The sequence below is a fragment of the Vespa crabro genome, chromosome 7 (assembly GCF_910589235.1).
Source record: "Vespa crabro chromosome 7, iyVesCrab1.2, whole genome shotgun sequence".
Lineage (NCBI taxonomy): Eukaryota > Metazoa > Arthropoda > Insecta > Hymenoptera > Vespidae > Vespa > Vespa crabro.
Window position 1 is genome coordinate 206,995 of NC_060961.1, and position 20,428 is coordinate 227,422.

At 43.3% G+C, this 20,428-nt stretch overlaps 2 protein-coding genes across 9 annotated transcripts in view; one reads left to right on the forward strand and one right to left on the reverse strand.

Moving 5' to 3' along the window:
• LOC124425741 overlaps positions 1-20,428 on the reverse strand; it is a 53,337-nt gene that overhangs the window by 9,176 nt on the left and 23,733 nt on the right. For all 6 annotated transcript variants that reach the window (XM_046966540.1, XM_046966539.1, XM_046966538.1 and 3 more), the window contains 7 exons: positions 14,101-14,265; positions 3,180-3,316; positions 2,486-2,774; positions 1,896-2,239; positions 1,301-1,453; positions 606-800; positions 71-459 (listed from right to left, as the gene is read on the reverse strand). In XM_046966540.1, coding sequence (XP_046822496.1) covers positions 71-459; positions 606-800; positions 1,301-1,453; positions 1,896-2,239; positions 2,486-2,774; positions 3,180-3,316; positions 14,101-14,265 — 1,672 coding nt within the window. The remainder of the gene's footprint in view (positions 1-70; positions 460-605; positions 801-1,300; positions 1,454-1,895; positions 2,240-2,485; positions 2,775-3,179; positions 3,317-14,100; positions 14,266-20,428) is intronic.
• The window catches only part of LOC124425744 (spindle pole body component 110-like), a 58,034-nt gene continuing 40,928 nt past the window's right edge, over positions 3,323-20,428 (forward strand). Inside the window, exons 1-9 of one of the 3 annotated variants that reach the window (XM_046966549.1) lie at positions 3,323-7,853; positions 7,923-8,034; positions 8,147-8,273; positions 8,370-8,514; positions 8,590-8,865; positions 8,949-9,111; positions 9,199-9,849; positions 9,942-10,130; positions 10,232-10,302. In XM_046966549.1, coding sequence (XP_046822505.1) covers positions 7,809-7,853; positions 7,923-8,034; positions 8,147-8,273; positions 8,370-8,514; positions 8,590-8,865; positions 8,949-9,111; positions 9,199-9,849; positions 9,942-10,130; positions 10,232-10,290 — 1,767 coding nt within the window. In that variant the 5' untranslated portion in view covers positions 3,323-7,808 and the 3' untranslated portion in view covers positions 10,291-10,302. Of the gene's footprint in view, positions 7,854-7,922; positions 8,035-8,146; positions 8,274-8,369; positions 8,515-8,589; positions 8,866-8,948; positions 9,112-9,198; positions 9,850-9,941; positions 10,131-10,231; positions 10,435-20,428 lie in introns of those variants that run through there. The other 2 variants (XM_046966550.1, XM_046966548.1) reach the window with 2 other exon arrangements.

A 20,428-nucleotide genomic window follows, 5' to 3' on the forward strand; every position in this document is an offset into this window, starting at 1 on the left:
GGACAAATACGAGTCTGCTTTGTATCTATTAAATTGGAACCTAGATTTAGAGATAACGTTGAACACTTACCAAGCTTCGTTGCATTCCCCAAGAGGCATCATTTCTCCGTCCCAAACCATCAGAGTCGTCGAACAATCCTCGTCGGTGCCGGCAGAAGCGGTGATGCCAACGTGAAACTTTAAAATCGACAACCAAACGCGGAACTGCGGTTGCGGTGGAACCGGCGCCGGTCTCCGCCATACCGTACCGGGCCGTTGCTCTGGGAATTTGGGTAAAGGACGCGGAGGCGTGGGACTGGGCAAAGTGGGTCCGGCGCCGCGTAAATGATAGAGGCAGCTACTGTTTCTCGGTAGAGAATGACGGGGAGACTCCAGCACCCCTCCGCTATTACCTTTCAACCAAAACTCGCAGCGCTTGTTCTTCGCGTACGTCGGTGAATCGGCGTCGACAAATTTCACCTGAGAAATACGTACTCTCTGTCATAGGAAACGAGTACATTTTCAAAAGTTACTTTTTCTTTTCTCTCTCTCTCTCTCTCTCTCTCTCTCTCTCTCTCTCTCTCTATCTCTGTCTCTATCTCTCTTTTCCTACTTAATAAATCTACCTGGACTTCCAATTGGAATCCGTGAAGGGAACGTTGCGGCGTCGAATGTAGAAAGGTACCGTAAGGAGACGTCGTGAACTCCACGAGAATTTCTGGTCCGCTGCTCGTTGCCTCGGGCACTGGTTCTCCGCCACCGCAGAATTTTAGTATCACCGGATCCCTTGTGGTATAACCGTCGTAGACGGTCACGTAATCCTGCCAAATATGAAATTCTCATCTTGATACACCGTATCTTATCTGTCGATATAAGTTCTACGAGGAAAAAGAGTTTGTTTGAAAATCGAAAGGGACGTTGCAGCATCCGCGCATCGTCTACGATGCGATCCCTAGAGCCGTACAATTTTTCCTTCCCCGTACCGTATATGTGTCTCGCACACTTTTTATTATTTTTCATTTTCTTTTTTTTTGTTTTTTTTTTTTTCATAAAACATTGTTTCCTTAGGAAGAAACCGTCTGTACGTTAGGCGTATAAAATGGTTTTATTTCCTTTTGGAGCGAGGTAAGAAAAAGAAATTAGGGATTTGAAAAAGGAGGATTCCTATGTAAAGTAGAGCGTTCCTTCCTTCTCCGTAGGACGGTCACGTAGTATCGTTCTCCATCTCCGCTTCCACTTTCATGTTGATTCCACGAGAGTATCAACTCCTTCCACGAATTTATAACGTTTAATCCAATTTTCGCGGCTCCGTTTTACGTACCTGTATGACGTCGCAATCTTGCCAGAGATGGAGCTCGCGTGGCGGTGACTCGCCTTGCGTCGCTGGTCTAGATCTTACGGCAACCAATTGACCTCTTGGCTGTCCGACCGAAATTAACGCGTATTTCCCCGGCGGTACCTCGTGCTGCCTTACCTGCCCAACAACGAAAAACGTTCCAATGAAGCGAATGCAAATCTACCACTTGAGAATTCTAGCTATATTTTATCGCGTAATCTAGAACACTCGCTCTTTGTTCAATGTAAAAGAGCTTTTGTCGTGGTTGCATGGGAACGTGCGACGAATCAAGAATTACATCCGCCTGGATGTACGTAGGTGCGATTGGATATCGCAAGTGTGAAAAGCATTCGTTTACTTTCTAATATTACTTGAAATTGCCCGCTTATGATACCCAACGAAAAGTTCAACCAAGTCGATGCCAACTTTTACGGTTTTCTGTATCAAAGGACTCGGCAGATAGATACCTATCTGGGTTAGGTATATGTTACTTTCCGGTGGACACGTTTTATCCCGATAGGAATATTTCATGTCGAGCTTCTCTCGCTCGCTCTCTCGGTTGAGCTTTAGATGGACTTACCGCGTAGTAACAGGTGAGATTACGAGGATAAAGTCCAGGAAAGTTTGGGGATTGCAGTCTGCACTTCTTCTGGTCGCAATCGCTGAATATTCTCGAGCAGTAAGTTCCAGAGATGAGATCACCGAGATATTGTTCCGAGGTTGATTTCGTTGGTGTTACCGGATGTTGCTCGACCATAAGCATAGCCATCGAAGTATTAGTATATTCGACGGTCGGCTTGTCCTCGGTATTCACCGCAGTCGTCGTAGTCGTCGACGTCATCCTCGACGTCGTCGTCGTCGTCATCGTCGTCGTCGTCGTCGTCGTCGTCGTCCTCGTCGTCATCGTCGTTACTTGCGTCATTCCTGACCACATGGTATAGCCATTTTAATGTAATTCCTTTAATGTTATCCCCATTTAGAAAGTTAGGTCATTTTAATCGTTACGATCGCGATTACGAAGGCAATTTTATTTAAATAATTTCAATATTTGAGAAACAGAGTTTATTCGAAAATGAGTTATCCTTTTTTCAATCAGATGGCTGAATTGGACGTAGAAAATAGGAGGAAGAGCGGAAGGGCTTAGAATATTTAGAGTTTCATTTCACGTACCTACGAAAGGATTCCCGTAGCGCACAACGGCGTCGGATTTTCTGATCATCTTGTACGCCATCCGAAAATCGAAATTGAATGCCTTCTGATCCTTGCTGAGTCGTAGAAGTTTCAGAGTTATGGAGACGCTGGACGTTTCGCTGTAGTAAATGGCTGGATCCCTCGTCGTACCACACCAAAGTCCTCCTACATCGGGACGTTCCACTTCGGAGATTTGCAAAGATCCGTCTGGACATCCTTCCGCGGTGAACGAAACGAATTTGCCAAGGGTGAAGCTGTCAAAGTTGAGCTGCGAGAACGTAAGAAATAGGAAATTTCAATGATAAGGTATACGCGATTCTACTGGTTATTAAAAAATTCCTTAAATTTGATTACCACCTAATATATAAAAGTACGTTTATTCTAGCACGACGTTGCTTCATTGGCTAACGCTCAATTTCGATCGACGAAGCGAATTCGCTGACGCGAACGTGAGTTATGCACCGTAGCGTACTCGAATAGTTGCGGTACTTTGATACGCTTGCTTTAACAAACGCGAAAGTTTGTCCTTTCATTTAGGTATGTACCTAACCTATCAGGAATTATCTTAAATCGACGCTTCGCCCTCTAACGCTCTCCATTTTCTCGTCGGTATACCATCCGTGAACGAGCTGAATACGATCGATCTTACGTTTGATATCGGTCAATTCATTACCTGTATGATATCACCGAGATCGCCGCCGGGCGCGGTAAAGGTAAGCTTGCAAATGTAAGGCACCTTGTCTTCCTTCGGCCGATGCAATTCCAAACCGTAAGTCTTTCCTACGTCGCCAAAGTACGTTTTGTTGCAGGCTGAAACAAAAAGGATCTCAACTTCAACGTCGACGTTAGATCGGCACCCATTAGGAGAAATTATATTATTATTTCGTTAACGTCGAAATAAAAATTTCCTCCGGTGAGTGGCCGGCGTTATTTATACGTTTAAACTGATTAGAAATGAAAAAAAAAAAGATTGAAATTTTTGCTCTCGCTCGATAGGATTACTTGTCTCTATCGAATTGAATTGAATTTTGCATCGACTTTGTACGAAGGCTTTCGTATCGACTACCCAATGAATTTATAACGTAAGTAAACGCATTGGTAACTTTATTCCGGCACTCTGTAAGATTGGATACGGCTGTGCTCGAGGGTATACTTTTCGTCCATTATACGTATATTATAGTTTCTTTTCTTTTCCGACGGAAAGAACGAACCGATTAATCCGTCGGTTTATTCAGTTATGCCGAGCTTGAGAATTTTACTTTATCAATGGTTGAAGATCGATGCGATCGATTCGCACTAGGTGTTAGGGATCGCCGATCGAGCACGATTAAGCTAATAGCCCTTAGAGTTGGAGAGCGTGCGCGTGGCAGCATAGCCAAGAGAATTCACGTTTTGTTCGCGATCGATGTAATCTGCGGTTCGGCTTTTCACAGGATGCCAGACGAATAGAGAGAGAAACACACATTCTCGATGATCGAGTTGCTTTGGCTTCGGCCATCGTACTCCTACGATCGCGTCGCGTCGCGTCGTTGAGGGACTTCGCAGGTTCATAGCCGACGCGTTTTGAAAATAGACCTTTCTACGACGCATTTTGAAAGACGACTTCCTTCCCTCGTCGACGAGTACACAAAAACCGATCGCTTAGATCACTCGAGCTTCGAAACATCTCGTTCCAAAGAAGTGATCGATTTATCAAAGAGAATATTTGAGAAAATAAAACGAGCCACGACGAGTATCAGGTAGCTCTACCAGTACTTGCGTAGTGAAAACTATGCTGGGCACGAATCGCGAGGACACGGTTTGAACGGACAACAGCTCACAATGGGGTATTTCTAATCAACGAGCTAATTCTGACTCCTAATTAGAAGTAGGCTTTGTTAATCGGCTACTGGCCGTTCCATCGAATCTATCGTTCCTATCTACGATCGCCTTTCCAATTTCAACTATCTATCGATCGATCGATCGATCGATCGATTCTGCCTCTCTAATCAACCGTAACGTTCGTTCGAGCGTCCTTCCAAGCACGCTCGGAATAATGATCCTACGGGAGTGTATGAGGTACGATACTAACGAACGATTGTAACAAATTTACTTGCGATCGTGCGGTCGAGTGCATCTTCTACGATAAATCTTGAAAATTTCGAGCTCCTCGTACTATTCTTAAGGGATATTTCTCAAAGGATAGACGAGAAATGCGTAATAAATCGTAAATGTCCGTCTCATTGAATCATGAGAGATATGGATCGCCGTAGACGGAGAGTTTGCGTTTCAAGAGAGACGGTTCGATGTGCTTGACTAATGGCCGGTGTCCACCACTCGCAAGTTCGTTCAAACGTTAAGATTTCGAAAAGGTAAGGAGCGATAACGCTCGGGGTATCACATTTTATTTATCTGTCCGATATTTGCATTTTCTCTCTTTTTAATATTTAGCATAAATAAAGGCTCAATAACGTATTCGTGCTGCAGAAAGTCCATGCAATGAAGATTTCAGAGTGGATAGGCTCTTTTGTGTTGAAAGTCGTAGCGGTTATGTCTCTGACGCGTCGCCGAGGGCGTGTAAATGTGGAAAACGAAACTCACAAAAGGGAGGGAGAAGCAGAGAGAGAGAGAGAGAGAAAAGACAAATTCCGACGGGTGTAGTCGGTAGCATTCGAGAATCGTCGTTACTGCCGTAAGTCATGTCTTTCCTTCGTGTTGTCTCTGGGTTATTTGCTTCTTCCCTCCTTTCGACTCGCTCTCTCTCTCTCTCTCTCTCTCTCTCGTGCCGCGGCTCGAGGAACAACAGGATACGTCCGAGCGAAGGATTTTTATTGCTCGCCGCAGGCTCCTCGTCGTCGCTTGCGACTAAACGTATCGATCCTGCTTTGTCCGTATTTGGAAAAAAAGCTACGCGTCTATGCATCTACATATATTCCTATCTACGTACGAACGCGGCATGTATGCATATGTACTGCGAGTGGATCGACTCGAATCGACTATTTGTAAAGGCTCGAAACGCGAAGGTTATAAAAGTATAAAAATGAAATATGGCACTCGTATAGGTATTTCAGGATGCGAGAAATGGAAGCTCCACGTTATCGTTAACGTGGGGCCTGATCGATTAATTGAGGCCAATTCAAAATGGACAAACGGAATGGAATATTTCTGTTCAACTTGTAGTACATTTTAGTCCATTGCCGTTTCATCTTGAAGCCCTACTATAAATAATTTTCTACGAGAGCTTTCACCGATAAATATTCGACGTAAAGCGACGCGCGCACTCCCATACTGAAAGGAACACCATCGATGAACGCAAAAAGGTTACTCCGTATGTACGGGACAGTTAAAGGGTAGGTATTTGCCGATGGAAATGGCATTCACGTGGGTTACCTTGAAGGTTTATTTATTTAAGAATTTACAGTGCGCGGTCGTTGGTTTTTGAAATTTATCGCAGAAACGAAGATAGAGAAGGAAGATAATGACTCAGAAGCGTTACATCATCCTGTTTCCTTCTATAAAAGTACATTGACTTTTATTTCTTATCTTTTGGACAGAGCGACACTCGTTATTTACACCGTGTTTGAACGGTACCGTATACACGTTTCTTTCCTTCGTTGTAAACGTTTCGTCCGAAGCGATTAAAATGTAGTTAAAATGTCGCGCGAAACCAAGAAACTCGCATAAATGCGGATGCGATTATAACGAACGAACGAACGAACGAACGAACGAACGAACGAACGAACGAATTTTCGAAGTGGTATCCTACAATTTAAATCGTTATGTTTCCGATAGAACCGAGTAACGTAACACGATAATGGTACAGCAAAAGTACTAAAAGTACTACTGCTGTGTGTACGAGTAAATTCATCTAGCTCGACTTTAAATAGAAGCTTGGTCGTAATAGCCAAAGGTGAATGGAAGGAAAGGCTTGCGTAAAACTTTTTCTTTTGGTATTTCTTTTCGTTTCCTACCAGCGAACAACAACTGGAAATGGTAACGTTTGCTTTGGCGCAATCGCGACGCGTGCAATTTGCAGGAAGGGAGGAGGATGACAAGGACGTCGAGCGCTGCTCCTCGGCATTGCTTTTCAACGGTGCGTAGACAGCCTGACGAAGAAAGCGTCGGTGAGAGCGAACGAATATCCTTTTCAATGGGGCCGACGAGTGCCCACAGGCCTCTCTCATTCTCTTTTTCTCCTCTTCGCTCGCCATCCCCTTACATTTGCTTTTTTTCCTTTTTTACCTTTTACTTTATCCTCCATATACCCTTGCTCTTCTTTCCTCTCGTTGCTCGTTCTCACCCACGTGACTCTCCACGATGCTCGCGAGATATTCCTTCGCCACACTTTTTCTCTATACTCTGCCCTTTTTGCCTCCCCCTCTTTCCCCATCTTTACCGTCAACGAGAACCATCTACAACGTATCGTTCCGTGCTCGGTATGTGGGTCATGAGGAATGAACCCCTATATACGCGAAAAAAAGACGATCATTCGAGAGGGAGAGAGAGGACGAGCGAATATATTTCTACGCATAAGGAATTGAAACTGACGCTATTTTATGCGAGTACGATAATTCTCGATAGTAGCAGTAAGCGCGTTCACAGGAGAAAGAGTTTAAAGATGTTGTAGAATTTTTAATGCGCCGAATAATGCGAATAATACGCTCATCCGCAAGAGATTATCTCTCGGAACTCGTACTACCGAAGGGAGATTACGTTTGTAGCCGGTTGCTACCGTACTCGTCTCTCCCATTCTCCTACGATGCGTACGATAAAATTGATAAAATAACTGAGAAAAGGCGAGCTAAATCTGGAGGCTTACTGCGTAATCGCCTTTACCTTTTAAATATTCCAAGTTCGACGCTTTTATGTACTTTTTAGATTCTCCTTATAATCTCGTGTGTGCACTTTGTTAATATTATCGGACAATGATAATACTCGAGGCGACGTTAAAATTTAGGACATAAGCGTAGGAATAAAAAAATATCGATAATTGTCGGGCGTAAACAACGGTGTCGGTAAGAAATGTTAGAAAACGCGTCAAAGAGAATTTCGAGATACCGACGGAGCCGAGCGAGCGATACTACGTGTTTCAAGTTGTACTTAAAAACTTGAGATTGAAGGATCGTTTCTCATTTATTTGCGCCACGCGAGAACAAAGGCGCAAAGCCAGCGGGTAAATTCAATCCAACATTTTATGCCACCGTATTCTGCATTCGAAAGAAATCGCAATTTTTTCCCTAAATTCTATTTTCGTCCTGGTGGTGGTTTTCTTTTTCTTCGCAAATCGCTTAATGGCTCGTCGTAGTCGCTCGCGTCCTGATGAATGACACAACTAAACACAATGGCAACAGGAAATAATCGCGATAAGGTAATGAATGAAAGATTCGTACGATCCTCCTTGTTATGATACGATCCTTGAATCGAATCGTTCGGCTAGATTACAAGTACCATGGACGAGGAAGGAATACCTTACGACGATCCACGCTTCGTCGAAATTCTGGAAGCTTGCCTGCACGTGGAAATTGCCGCCTATAAAGAATCATACGGCAGTAAGAAATAATTTTACTTCTTTCGAGAGAGCACATTATCGTCCCCGATCGTCGAGTCAGGCGCATAAAACTTAGGTGAAATATATAACGACGATAGCGATTCTTTTCGCAGAAACTCAGGCTGAAATAAGGAAGATAAAAAGAAACGTTCTAATGAAGCTAGAGAAGAGAAAGGAGCTTAAGAAAAAGATAGAAGATGCGGAAGATGTAATATCGATGTCGAACGTTACTTTAAGAAGGTAGGTACTTGCCATTGATACTCGCTAACGGTGATAAACGCGAGAGTGGAAAAAAGGACGGGTTCTTAGATGGATTTCTTACGACTCCGTTGTCAGATTGCGGGAAGATGTGAGAGAAACGAAACAAAGGATCGAACTGATCGAAGCGAATGCCGACGATCGTTCGAAATTAATGTCGTACGAGATGCAACGTTATCGAGAGATTCTAGATGAATACAAGAAAACTTGGCAATCCTATCACGTAAGTAAACAACCGATCGTATTCTTGCGTACTTAATTTCATTTTCTTTCCCTTTCTCCTTTTTATCAATGACAGACCGAATACGAGGATTTTCCGTTGGCTAAGAAACGAAAGGAAAGGGAGACCGAGCTGAAGAAGGTTTGCATCGAGAAAATGGTATTGGAATTTAAGTTGAACGAGTTGAAGATAAAATGCGAGCAAAAGAAGAAGATCGATGAAATAAGGACGAGGTTAAAAATAATAGAATTAGCTAAAGCGATGGTAAATAACGAGAAATTGGAGCGAAAATTGGTTGACCTGAGGAACGAAATCGATCATTGCAAGCGGCAACTGCATTCGAGGGAACTAGAGGTCTTTCCACGATCCCAGCCGCATTCAAATTTTCATTTCGCGGCATGCGTTATTTTTTTCTTTTTTTCTTCCTTCTGTCGTAGTTAAAGTCATTGCAAAGACGAGAAGAGGAGGATAGGAAGGAACGAGCGATGAAACTGTTGGAGATGCCACCGCCGAAAATAAATTTGTCACGGGTACGATTAAATTATTCGCGCAAGTGGCAAGATTTAGAGATAAGAAAAAAAATGCCACCCGTCGATTCCGGTAATTGGACTTTGGCCCTAATAATATTATAACTTTCGCGACTTTTAACTCCCTAAAGGCTATATAAGAATAATTCATATTTCGTAGATTCGATGTCGGTTAACACGATCGCCTTGGAGGAGATGTGTATAAGCGACGATATTACCGCCGAAGATACGGGCAACAAGGATCTTGCCATTTCTATTTCGATGGACGATCGAAAACGATCGACGAACAACCTTTTCTTCGACTATGAAATAAAGGAAAAGGGAACGCGCGATCCAAAGAGTACGGAAAATTTTGCGGTAGCAACGTCTTTGCAAAAGACGCAGAGCAAAATGTTAGCGTCCTTTTCGAGCAACGCGGAATCAATCGCCAAACAGACGAGCTTCAAAGGAAAAGACGAACAGAAACGATCTACGATGCCGGTGGACGCGGAAGAAGAATGTGCTATTAATTACGAGGAAAATCGATTTCCGAACGATCTGTGCCAGCCGAAAAGGATGAAATTTGTTCGAAACGACGAAAAGGACGGTGAACATATAGATATCGAATTGTCGCAAACGTCGAAAAGGTCCACTCGCTATCCGCGAATCACAAAGATCGAGAAAGTGCAATACGGTGTGACGTCTTTGACGAAACGCAAAAATGTACTACTCGACGCCTCGAAATCGTTCCTTTCTTCGAATAACTTCGATTATGAGACGAACGCGAGTCGTGCGACATCCTTCATGTTAAACGAAGCGCTTATGATCAAAGGTATTCGGCTAATTTATATTTTCCTTTTGATAATTGACTAATTGTCATATAGTTATATTCCAAAATCGTGAAAATTAAATTATTTCCTTTAGATTTAAACGATTCGAAATCGGCCCAGCCTTCCATGTACGACGACAATTCGAGGAACTTTGAATTGTCCGATTGTGCGAATGCTTCGAATATACCCGATATAGATATAAATATGGAATCCGTCGATGTGAATTGCGAGAAAATCGATCGCCAGGAAGACGAGAAAGAAGCGTCGCCGCAAGTCACTCCTCGTAAGTACAATGTATCATTAGGTCGTCGATCGAGCCGACACTATTAGACTATATACTATATACATGTGTCTGTGTGTGTGTGTAATTATCTTTTTCCGTAGGTTTCAACTTCTCCGATCTGCTCAAACTGAAAACCGATAATAATTTTCGTATCTTTTGAAGTACCCAGTAAGTAAGTATTCCCGTTTGAGTTTCATAAAGCCATTAGTTTTTGACAACGGTTCGAACGAGATTTAACTCGTTACGTTCAATTAATGGACAAGACCAGCAAATGTAAAAGATATAAAAGAACGTTCATTAAGTACGAGCCATAGTTTTATTTTACTCGAGGAAACCTTTTATTTTACAACCATCCCGTAATATTGATATCGTTCGCAATTTTACTCGTATCGTTATAAAGTTAGTTAACGATATCGAATAACATTGGAGCAAAGCATTATGATCGCGTAGCGAGCTAACCAAAGAGTCCCTGTGCGAGAACCGACCGTATTAAATTTCACGCATCGCACAGCACCGAGTAACGCGATATATCTTATGTAAACTTTGATATAACTCGATGTACAAACGATACGTATTTTAGGACACGTTCGCTACTCGTCCTAATATAAAGATCGTTCGAAATCGATGTCAACTGGCGATAGATATTAATTAATGGGACCGTTTCTTTCTTTCTTTGTTTGTTTGTTTGTTTGTTTGCTTGTTTGTTTGTTTTTCCTCTTTTTTGGCTGGACTCGAAATAACGCTTCGTTAAACGTGGAAAAGATCGATTCGTTGTAAAGACACGTGAGCCAAGGAACATAGGCGAACGAACCATTTTCCTCTTATTTCTCTTTTTTTCTTTTCCCTTTTCTTTCTCACAGAAGCTAGTAGTACGACACTGACAGAGGCGAGCGAGCAAGTTCTTTTGAGCGATGTTCCACGAGTCGGAAGCGATCGATTTAATCGAGTCGATGAAACCGTTGGATGCCAGTGCTATCCTTATCGAAGGGAAAACGCGAAGCGAGCCTTTTTTTTTTCTTTCTTTCTTTCTTTCTTATCTTACCTCTATCGGCCGCAAAATCTCTCGGTACTCCATTACCCCACCCTCCCCTGCCCCCTTCGATCATAACAGATAGACCGTATTACGGATAGACCAAATTTCACGGCGAATTTATGCGGAAAGTACATTTGTCCCCAGTGCAAGAACAACTTGCGAATCATCGCATAGTATTTAGCTTTCGCATTTTCGAGTAGAGTCCCGTTCGGACATTAGCTCCCGTAACGAAAGCTGACCGTGTTACACACCGTCCGGTTGAGATTTCTGTTAAAGCACTGGAGTAAACCGTCCGTTGGAAAGTTAGCGAATGCCGCGGCGATTAAAATATAGCATACGTACGTAGTGCCGGAGGATGATATTCCAGGCAGCGTAGCATAAAGTTTGCGGCAATATCCGAAGGTTAGCCCCCGGCAATGTCTCTGGAAAACGTGACGTTATCTCTGCGCGTCGCAGCGCGTAAACAATTTCTGAACCTTTCTGAAATATTCAAATAACGTAGTCGAGCGTGACGAATGCCTCTCGTAACGAGGAAGATATTAGCGGCGTGTAGATTTTTCGAAAAGACCCTAAACTCGATCCAATTGGATTACGCGACGTAACGTAAGATCTCTGCTATAATTTAAGTTAATTGCAGGGTACACTGCAGACGTGTATTCCCACTCGGGGAACAATCCGCTTTCGCATTCGGGTGTAACATAACGAACATCCTAGGGAAAGCCTGCGGATTAAGCCTGGTACGGGCGACGTTGCCGACGGCCTTTGCCGTATTCGTTGCATTCGGTCCTCGAAAGTCTCGCCTCGAGTGCTATACTCGAATGTATATACTTCACCGGCACGTTTTATTGCCCGCTCCTGCTGCTTTCTATATCGCAAGCGAGCTGCTTAGGACTCTTGGTCCCTCGACTCATGAATTTTCCTTCGAAATCCTTCCTACAAGGCGTCCTCTAGCGTGCGAAAACGTTTTCTAAATGACGATCGTTACCACCGGTACCGGCACCTTCCTCGCGTTCCATTATGTCCGCCATTATCGAGAAATTACCCACCGCGAGAGAGAGAGAGAGAGAGAGAGAGAGAGAGAGAGCTGTCTCGGTTATATGAACTTTTTCATCGGGGAATATTGCCTCATTTCTAAAGCTACTAAACTCCCTTACATACTACGTACCTGTTATCAGCTAACCTATTATTATTAGTAAAATCTCTTTCTACGAGTTTACGTTTACGACGAAAAGGACGTTGATTGAGTTTAGATCGGAGATTAAGTTTCGCAAAGTTTTAGAAATCCTTCGAACGACGGATATTGGCGCATCGAGCATTGTTAACGACAGACATTGTTTAACGTTGCGCCTATGGTTATAAAAAGGTGAGGAGATACGAGGCAAAAGGCAAGAGACAGACGAAAAGACGATGAATGGCCTCGGCCAAACCGGGCCATTTTATCACGATCTGTCGATAACACGGGCACTCGAGCAAAGAAAACGTCCATCGTCTTTTACAAATAGGTCGATTCCGTGCTTAGGACGGTCCGGTCCAGAAAGGTGGAACGAGATTAAGAGCGTCGCGAGCAATAGAGAACAAAAAATTCGTCATATTTCTGCTGCGCAAGTTTTCTTTCCTTCGAAAAGCCCTCCAAACTATTGTAATACGATTTTTGTAACATTCATTTTTTTCTTAATTATGGCCGTAGATATGGCGCAAAAAATATTATTCGCTCGACGAATCGATTCTGTCCTTTCGGACAGCCAACAGTTTCTACTTCGTAGGCGAGAGCACAACAATCCCATTAGCATCGTCGGTGCATTACTATTAGGGACGCGTCGCTCGTCCAGAAACCGCGAGCGGAGGTTAAATCGCGTGGAACCTCGTTTCACAACGGCCTGCAGATTCGAATTATTTACGGTAAATGGTAGAACGATGTTAACGAACGAATTCGCTTTGTTCGATCGCATCTGTACGGAACGAGCAGGATGAGAAACGGCAAAGTTAAATGGAAAAACTCATTCGGTCAAGTTACTCGAATAAGGAAATCTTAACGCGCGAGGCCATCATTATATCGAAATCCCTAGATCCATGCTAGTCCCGTATTTAATAAACCCGAAATTCTTCTTTCGATCGGGGAAGAGCGAGGAGGTAGAGGAATATCGAAATGCGATACGTAAAAGCATTATTGCCGATATTAAATGCATTCGCGGCAATTGCGGCTTTGTAATAAATAGCGAATAAAAAGAAGCTCCTGTAAATTTCTAGAAGATCGTCGATTTCGTTCCGTTGGAATTTATATCGGTTCAAAGCCGCGAATCATTAATGGAATTCTCATTAATTCGGACGAAAACGGCAAATCCGGCAGTTCCGTAGCAAAATTCACGAATTGCCATTCGTTAATAATCACTATCATTGTCATTATCGTTATCGTCGAAATTGAAACTTTGGTATCGTATAGCCGCGAATTTACGAATTTACGGTGTAAAATTAAGACCGATGGGAATATGATAGAATCATTAAAAAGATAGACCTTTTACACCTTTCGCGGAAGTATAATCTTGTTGTCTTGCCAGTGAAGGTGGTTAAACGAAGACGATAAATATACGTCGTCTACCGATAAATACGCAAACCGATTACTTTCGTTTGTTCGATCGTTTGCGTAAACAACGGGAAAGTTCCCGGTTTAGGCTTTAGACGACGTTCCTTCTATCTTACTCTTGAAAATGAACGCTCGAACGTAATATGAAGGAACGCGAAGGGGTACTTGTGCGCCCTTGGAAAATCGATGAACGCATGAATATTAAAGCGTTCGCATTGACGTGGGCGCGTTAGCATAAATCGATACCTTCGCATAATGTACCGTCTTTTTGTTTTATTTTACGAAAGGACGAAGGAAAAGACGGTGGTCATATTTTCGATATTAAGCCAGGATGATCTGTCGAAAGTATTACTCACGCGAACATTGACGGACTTCGTCGCTTCCGTCTCCGCAGTCGTCGACGACATTGCAAACCTTGTTCAACGCGACGCAATGGCCGTTGTTGCATTGAAATTCGCTTCGCCGGCAGGAAAGGACCGCCGTCGCCATTAGAAAGCAGGAACAAATCAGCCGCTGCACGTCTGAAAGGAAAATACGATATGTGTGACAATTTTCTCCAACGTAGATAAGATTTCAGTTTAGCGCCGTCGGAGTTTGACGGGATATTCTAATAGCCGACTAACTAAGCTCTTGGCTTACGCGTTCGATGCCAAAGCGTTTCGGTTTCGAACGAGAGCATTACCGCATTGTTCGAATCCACAAGTGGATACTCCACCTTTTATTTCGTCCGCGACCTCGCGCGACAAGAGCCGTTTCTTTACAATCGTCGTACCAGCCTCTAGACGTTACGTTCGCAGGAAAAAAAAGAAATTACACGACCTCGTTTAGACCTCGTTTCCTACTTTCTCGACTGCCCTTCGACGTCAAACTCCTCTCTCTCTCTCTCTCACTCTCTTTGGGGATTATCGTTTCGACCGGAACGGGTACTTCGTGAAAACCGTATTAAGTGTCCCTCTTGGCCGTTGCTTTCTATCAATCGTTTCGCAATTCTCGTTGGTGGCTCGGCTCGATACGATGCGATCGAGCATTGCGATGGATCTTTTTGATCGTCTATAATAATCTTCCGATTAAATAAACGGCATATAGCAGATGAAACGCGTGTTGACAGAAGAAGCGAATCAGTTGACCAGGCTCCCTTTGCCATGGATTATATCGAGCTCGGATTCGTATCGCGTTAACGCACGGCGCCGATAAATTCGACGTAGCCGTTATTAGCATGACCGGTAATAAGTCACGAGACGAACGGTAATAAGCGGTGTCGCGTATGCCATTCAACTCTGAAACGTCGATGCTCGTTCCGTTCTATCGGACTCTCTCTCTCTCTCTCTCTCTCTCTCTCTCTCTCTCTCTTTGTTGGCTCGCCATTTAGTAAGCCGGTTACATATTGAAATAAATCTGAACCCAACCGCGTTCGTTTCTCCTTCATTGTTAGTTACTCTACTCTCATTTTATTCTACGATATTCCAATATCGCGTTCCATCGACGATGAGCGCTATCTTCTCTCTCCGCGAGGATATAGGCCTGGAACGTTGTTTAAAGCTGCCATCATAGCTGCAACGAGAAGAATCAACTTTCTCTTTTTCCCATCCTTCCTGGGCTCCCTCGTTCGTCGATCGATTAATTGCACCATCCGTTAATTGCCCGTTCGTTTGCCGAACGCACCGACCATCGATACGAGATAGCGAGCACGACGAAAATCGAGTCGACCTTGTCGCAGAGGAACCGGGTTTTTTGCCAAACGCGATTTACCGTAACGCCTGATAAACAAATAGGAGGAAGAGGAAATTGGCCTTTCACGACGTACGTCTATATCGTCTATATCGTCGTAATAGTACGAAGGGAGAGAAAAAGACAAATGGGTCAGCACTCCGACCGATTCCATTTAAAGTTGCGACTCGACTCGCATATATATATATATATATATATATATATATATATATATATATATATATAAATATCCTGCTCCGATGTATTCGTACGAATGTAAGAATCGGCCGGCTGCTAGCGACAACGGCCCCTCCCCCGCCTCCCTTATTTCCCAGAAGACTCTGTTTGCTCTCGAAGGCGCGAGGAAGAAGGAAGGAGAAAAAATAAATACAAATATTATACGAACCGAGTACGAGCCAATATTTGTTGTGTTTTTTCGTTGAGAGACGAGTACTAGGAAAGTTGGCCTTTGAGAAAAATTTTTTTCGTCTCTTTTATCAAGGACACAAAAGCATATACTACACACATAGCGTATACTACAGAGGTTTGGATTTACGACCATCGAGAAACTTGGTGTCGACTTTGCGTTCTCGACGTTTCTTCGCTCCTTTTTCTGCTTCTTTTTTCTTTCTCCGCGACTCTCTCCAATCCAGAAGAAGAGGTACCAGAAGAGGTACCAGAAGAGGTACTACAAGTTTTCTATCCCCAAAGTATCGGGAATCGTCCACCGGGCCGTCACTGGTAGAAATTCCTTTTCTTCCTTTTGCCCTCTCGACTTGGCGCCTCTTTGCGCTTATCCGCGACGAAGAAATATCTTTTTTGTTAAGAAAAGTATCGAGCTGCGCGTATATTCCGCGAAGAAATTCGATTGAAAGCAACTCGTGAATATATCATTTGCTATATCCAGGAACGTCCTTATACATAGATACATGTGTTTCTATCATCGTTCGACGATGCAAGAGATCTTGAATAAAAAATTGCTATTGGTTGCTCGATTTGGTCTATTCAGGGAAATGAAATTTTTTCATTGTTCCCGAAATGTCAAAGGTCGACTCGACGCGAAACTCTAGCTAGTCAGCAGAGTTTATCGGAGAGCTACCGTAATTGCTTGGAAAGTCCGAGCATTCCGGTATCTAAGGATAAGGAGGCAAAGTAACGGAGAAAGAGGAAGATGGATGGATGGATGGAAAGAGAGCAAGAGCAAATTCTCGATTGGAAAGCTCGTCGTTGGAATATCCGGAGGCGTCGGACCGAACTCGAGTACTCGCAAGTATTACGTGGATATCGATTGCAACTACGGACTGTCCTTCTCGGCTTACGATGAAATTGTTCTGTCAGCGATGTACCAGTCAAATCTCTCTCTCTCTCTCTCTCTCTCTCGTCTTATCCGTTATTTCTTGGGCTTTCAAACGTCGCTTATTGCTACACCGAATTACGATAAAAATATTTACCAATCTTTCGAAAAGCGTACAAGACCTTTCGTCGTAACGTTGCATTTAACTCGTCTCTTGCTTCTTTATTATTATTTTCTTTCCCTTACCTTTTCTTCGCTTTATAGGTAACAAAAGTAAAAGAGCAAAATGTGCGCGAACAATAAAAGTCTCCGGAGCGAAAGCTCGAAAAGGTAACGGGTCTTTTAAAGTTGGGAATATTTCTTCCTCTTTCTCTCTCTCTCTCTCTCTCTCTCTCTCTCTCTCTCTCTCTCGTTTTCCTCTGGTTCGCAGATTTCGCTGAAGAATAATCATTTTCGCAGTCGTGGCAACCGCATCGGTTCTTCGAAAAGAAAGCTCGTGTCGAGCGATAATGACTTTCTGAAACAGCTTTCCTCTGCCTTTCGCATAGACTTTCCCATCGCAAACGAGAGGAATCCCCGTAGAGAGTTCGATATAATGAGGCACGTTCCACGTTTCTCTTCGTTTCCATTCTTCAAAGTTATCAAGTACTTTGCTGATTTATTACGAGTCTAGTGCAAAGCGATAGAAACAATGATAAGAAGAGTATCGAGTAAACCGGAGGTACGATTAATGATGCATTTCATTGTTTGTTTCGCGTTCGTGAAAAATACGTCCTAGGAGAACGAGCCCGTTGATAAAATCATTTTATTAACAAGTTTGGCAAAGTAGCATGGAGGATTCTATGGAAGTTGCGCGTAATATTTCCGAGTCTCGAAATTCTTGAAATGTAAAAGCTGTTTCCCGTTCGAGGATAACGTTTAAACTTACGAGTTTGTAAGTTTGCCCGTTCTTATCGATTCTTGTTGCCTATGGATTTATCAATTCGAATTAAAAGTCCAAATTAACGTTTACTATTAGAAAAGAAAATAGGAAGGAAAAAAGAGAAAGACAAATTAATTATATAAAACGTATATTCGAAAATGAGGTTTATTATCCGTCAGTTTCGACAGACGTTGTCAAGACTCCCCATTGTTCCGAACCCTTTAGACGCAACCCTTTCGGACGATAGCTTTTATCCCCGTACTACGAGCCAAACGGTAGAGCCTATTAATTCGAAATAATCTCATTATTTTCGAAAGCCTCGCGTTATTTCGCAAGAGCATCGATGAATTTTATTACGATCGATGAACAAAATCGGCTTTTCGCCCCGAAAGAGAATAGAAGACAGAAGCGTGATAATAGTAAGAATTTCATTAACCAGGTATGACATTTGTAGATAAAAATAATTGTTCCGGCATCACGGTTATATCTCGTGATTTCAGTTCTGGCAGAAAGCCACGTTGTCCCTGGCACAGACTGAAAATCGGTCGTGGATTAAGGTCTTGGTTAAAAAATCTACTGCACTCGGCTAATTAAAGAAAAATCTATAATTTAGCTGCCCGGAATATCGTTACTAGCTCGCCGACGTATCAAACGTTTTTCAAACTAATTTGAACACTCTTTAAAGGTACTAAATGTTCGGCTCGAAAGTCGATACTTACTATCTTTCGATACGTACAAATGTAAAATCGAGAAAAAGGGAATAGAAACGAATTCCTTCTCCCTCTTTTCCCATCTATTTACCCCGCCCGGGCTAGTTTTCATTTCCTCGCGTGGTTGCGCCTAACGAAGTGGATGCAAGGATAATAAAATTCCAAGATGTCGACGAGATGTCATTAGAATCACCGGCGACGACGGTGCCTCGAGAGCGACAAGAGCGAACGACAAGGGTATGGCTTAGACGGAAAGGAAGGAAAGCGAGCGATAAAAGGGGCTGAGGGGGGGGGGGAGAATGGAAAGGAAAGAGGAAGAGTCGAGAGGAGTCTCATTAATAATGCAAGTAGGGGCTCGATGTCGGCCGACGTCGAGACACATTTTGTAATTATTTTTCCCGATTTGAAAGATAAAAGAAAGCTTAAGGCTCGTTCTATCGATTTTTTGGCCAAAAGAAAATGCGAAAGGTTTGCTTTACTTCGCTACTATTAATCATTTCGATTGGAATAAGAGAGCGTAAGTTCGACTAATGAATATCTTTCGCTTCTGGTGAGAAAATCATAAGCGGTGGCGGCGGAAAAGTGAAATGCGGCTTATCGTCGAGGTTGCGTCGCTGCCCCCTCGTTACGGATCGCTGCCGGTAACAAGCAATTTATTCCACGTGTCTGCCTTCGAGCCATCGCGATTCGTTTCTAGTCTCTAGAGGGGAGAGTACCCTTGCGACTACTCTATGTTGCCTGTTACATTCGCATAATACGGCGACGTGCCGTTGTGATTCAATGACTGTTCGTCCTAACGAACTTGCGATTACCAATTCTTCTTTCTTTCTTTCTTTCTTTCTTTCTTTTCTCGACGAAGATAAAATTGTTACACGTTGAACGAGTAATAATTAGAAAAAGATTGGATTATTGACATTGATTATATTTATAAGACGACGATCGTTTAGAAAATCATTATGAGTCGTCGATGGCAAACGGGAACAGCCGGAAATTGCTTTCGGAAGTCGCGTTCGAAGACCCACAATCTCCAGATCGTACCGAACTCTCTCGAACGGGCTCTTGCATATCGTCTCTCTCTCTCTCTCTCTCTCTGCCCTTTAGCGCGTGCGCGCAAGCACGAGCACCGTGAAAACGTGTTTTCATGCGGTAAATCGAGCGAATGTAAACACCCGTATAATGAAGTACGCTCGCGAAAATTTGCCATGCGCGAACGAGAGACGGCTGAGCTTATTGGCTTATTCGGCGGGCAAAATATCTTCTATCTTAAATTTTCGATAGAGTAACGGACGGTGAACGAACAGCCCTATCTCGTGCGTAAATCCGTATTCTCTTTCGTCGGCTTTGAGAGCCGATAAGTCCTTGATATCTCGATTCGCGAGAAAGACGAGAGAAGAAAGTTTTTCGTTCGTTCGTTCGTTCGAATCTTCTCTATCTCGAATTGGCGATCTCGTCCGTTCCATTTGGCCGGACGCGACGTTCGACGTATTTGCGTTGTTGTGCGCGCGTATCGGCTCCACATGAGAAAAAGGCTGGGGAGGGGAGGGGAGGTACCTGTACGATTCTAAATCTCGATTAATCCTATCGCCAGCGATATGTTCTTTCGGTAAAATCGCTATCGGCTTTACGGCTATTGGCTTTACGTTCATTCGAGTTTACGCGAATGATTTGAAAACAAATTGTACCGAAGAATAATACATCGGCCAACGCAATTGCACTTCTCTTCCTTCGAGCCCGCTTTGTGCGACTAAAGAAGAAGTTAACGAGACTCGTATACCACTTGGGCTCGCGCGTCGCTTCGCCCCAAAATCACGTCAGATGGTTCGTGATTTTCCTTTCCCAATATCGGCCGATAAATCGTTTCGAAATTGGAAGAGAACTCGAAGAAAGAGCGACGAAAGCGAAGGAAAAAGTTTCGATGCAATCTCGCAACGCTTTCGTCTCGTCCTTTTCCCAAGAACTTGGATTTATCGACGCATCGGCTCTGATCTTCAACGGTGAGCTTTTATCACTTCCATTTTCTCTTTTATCCTTTTTCTTCTTCCATCAAAGGT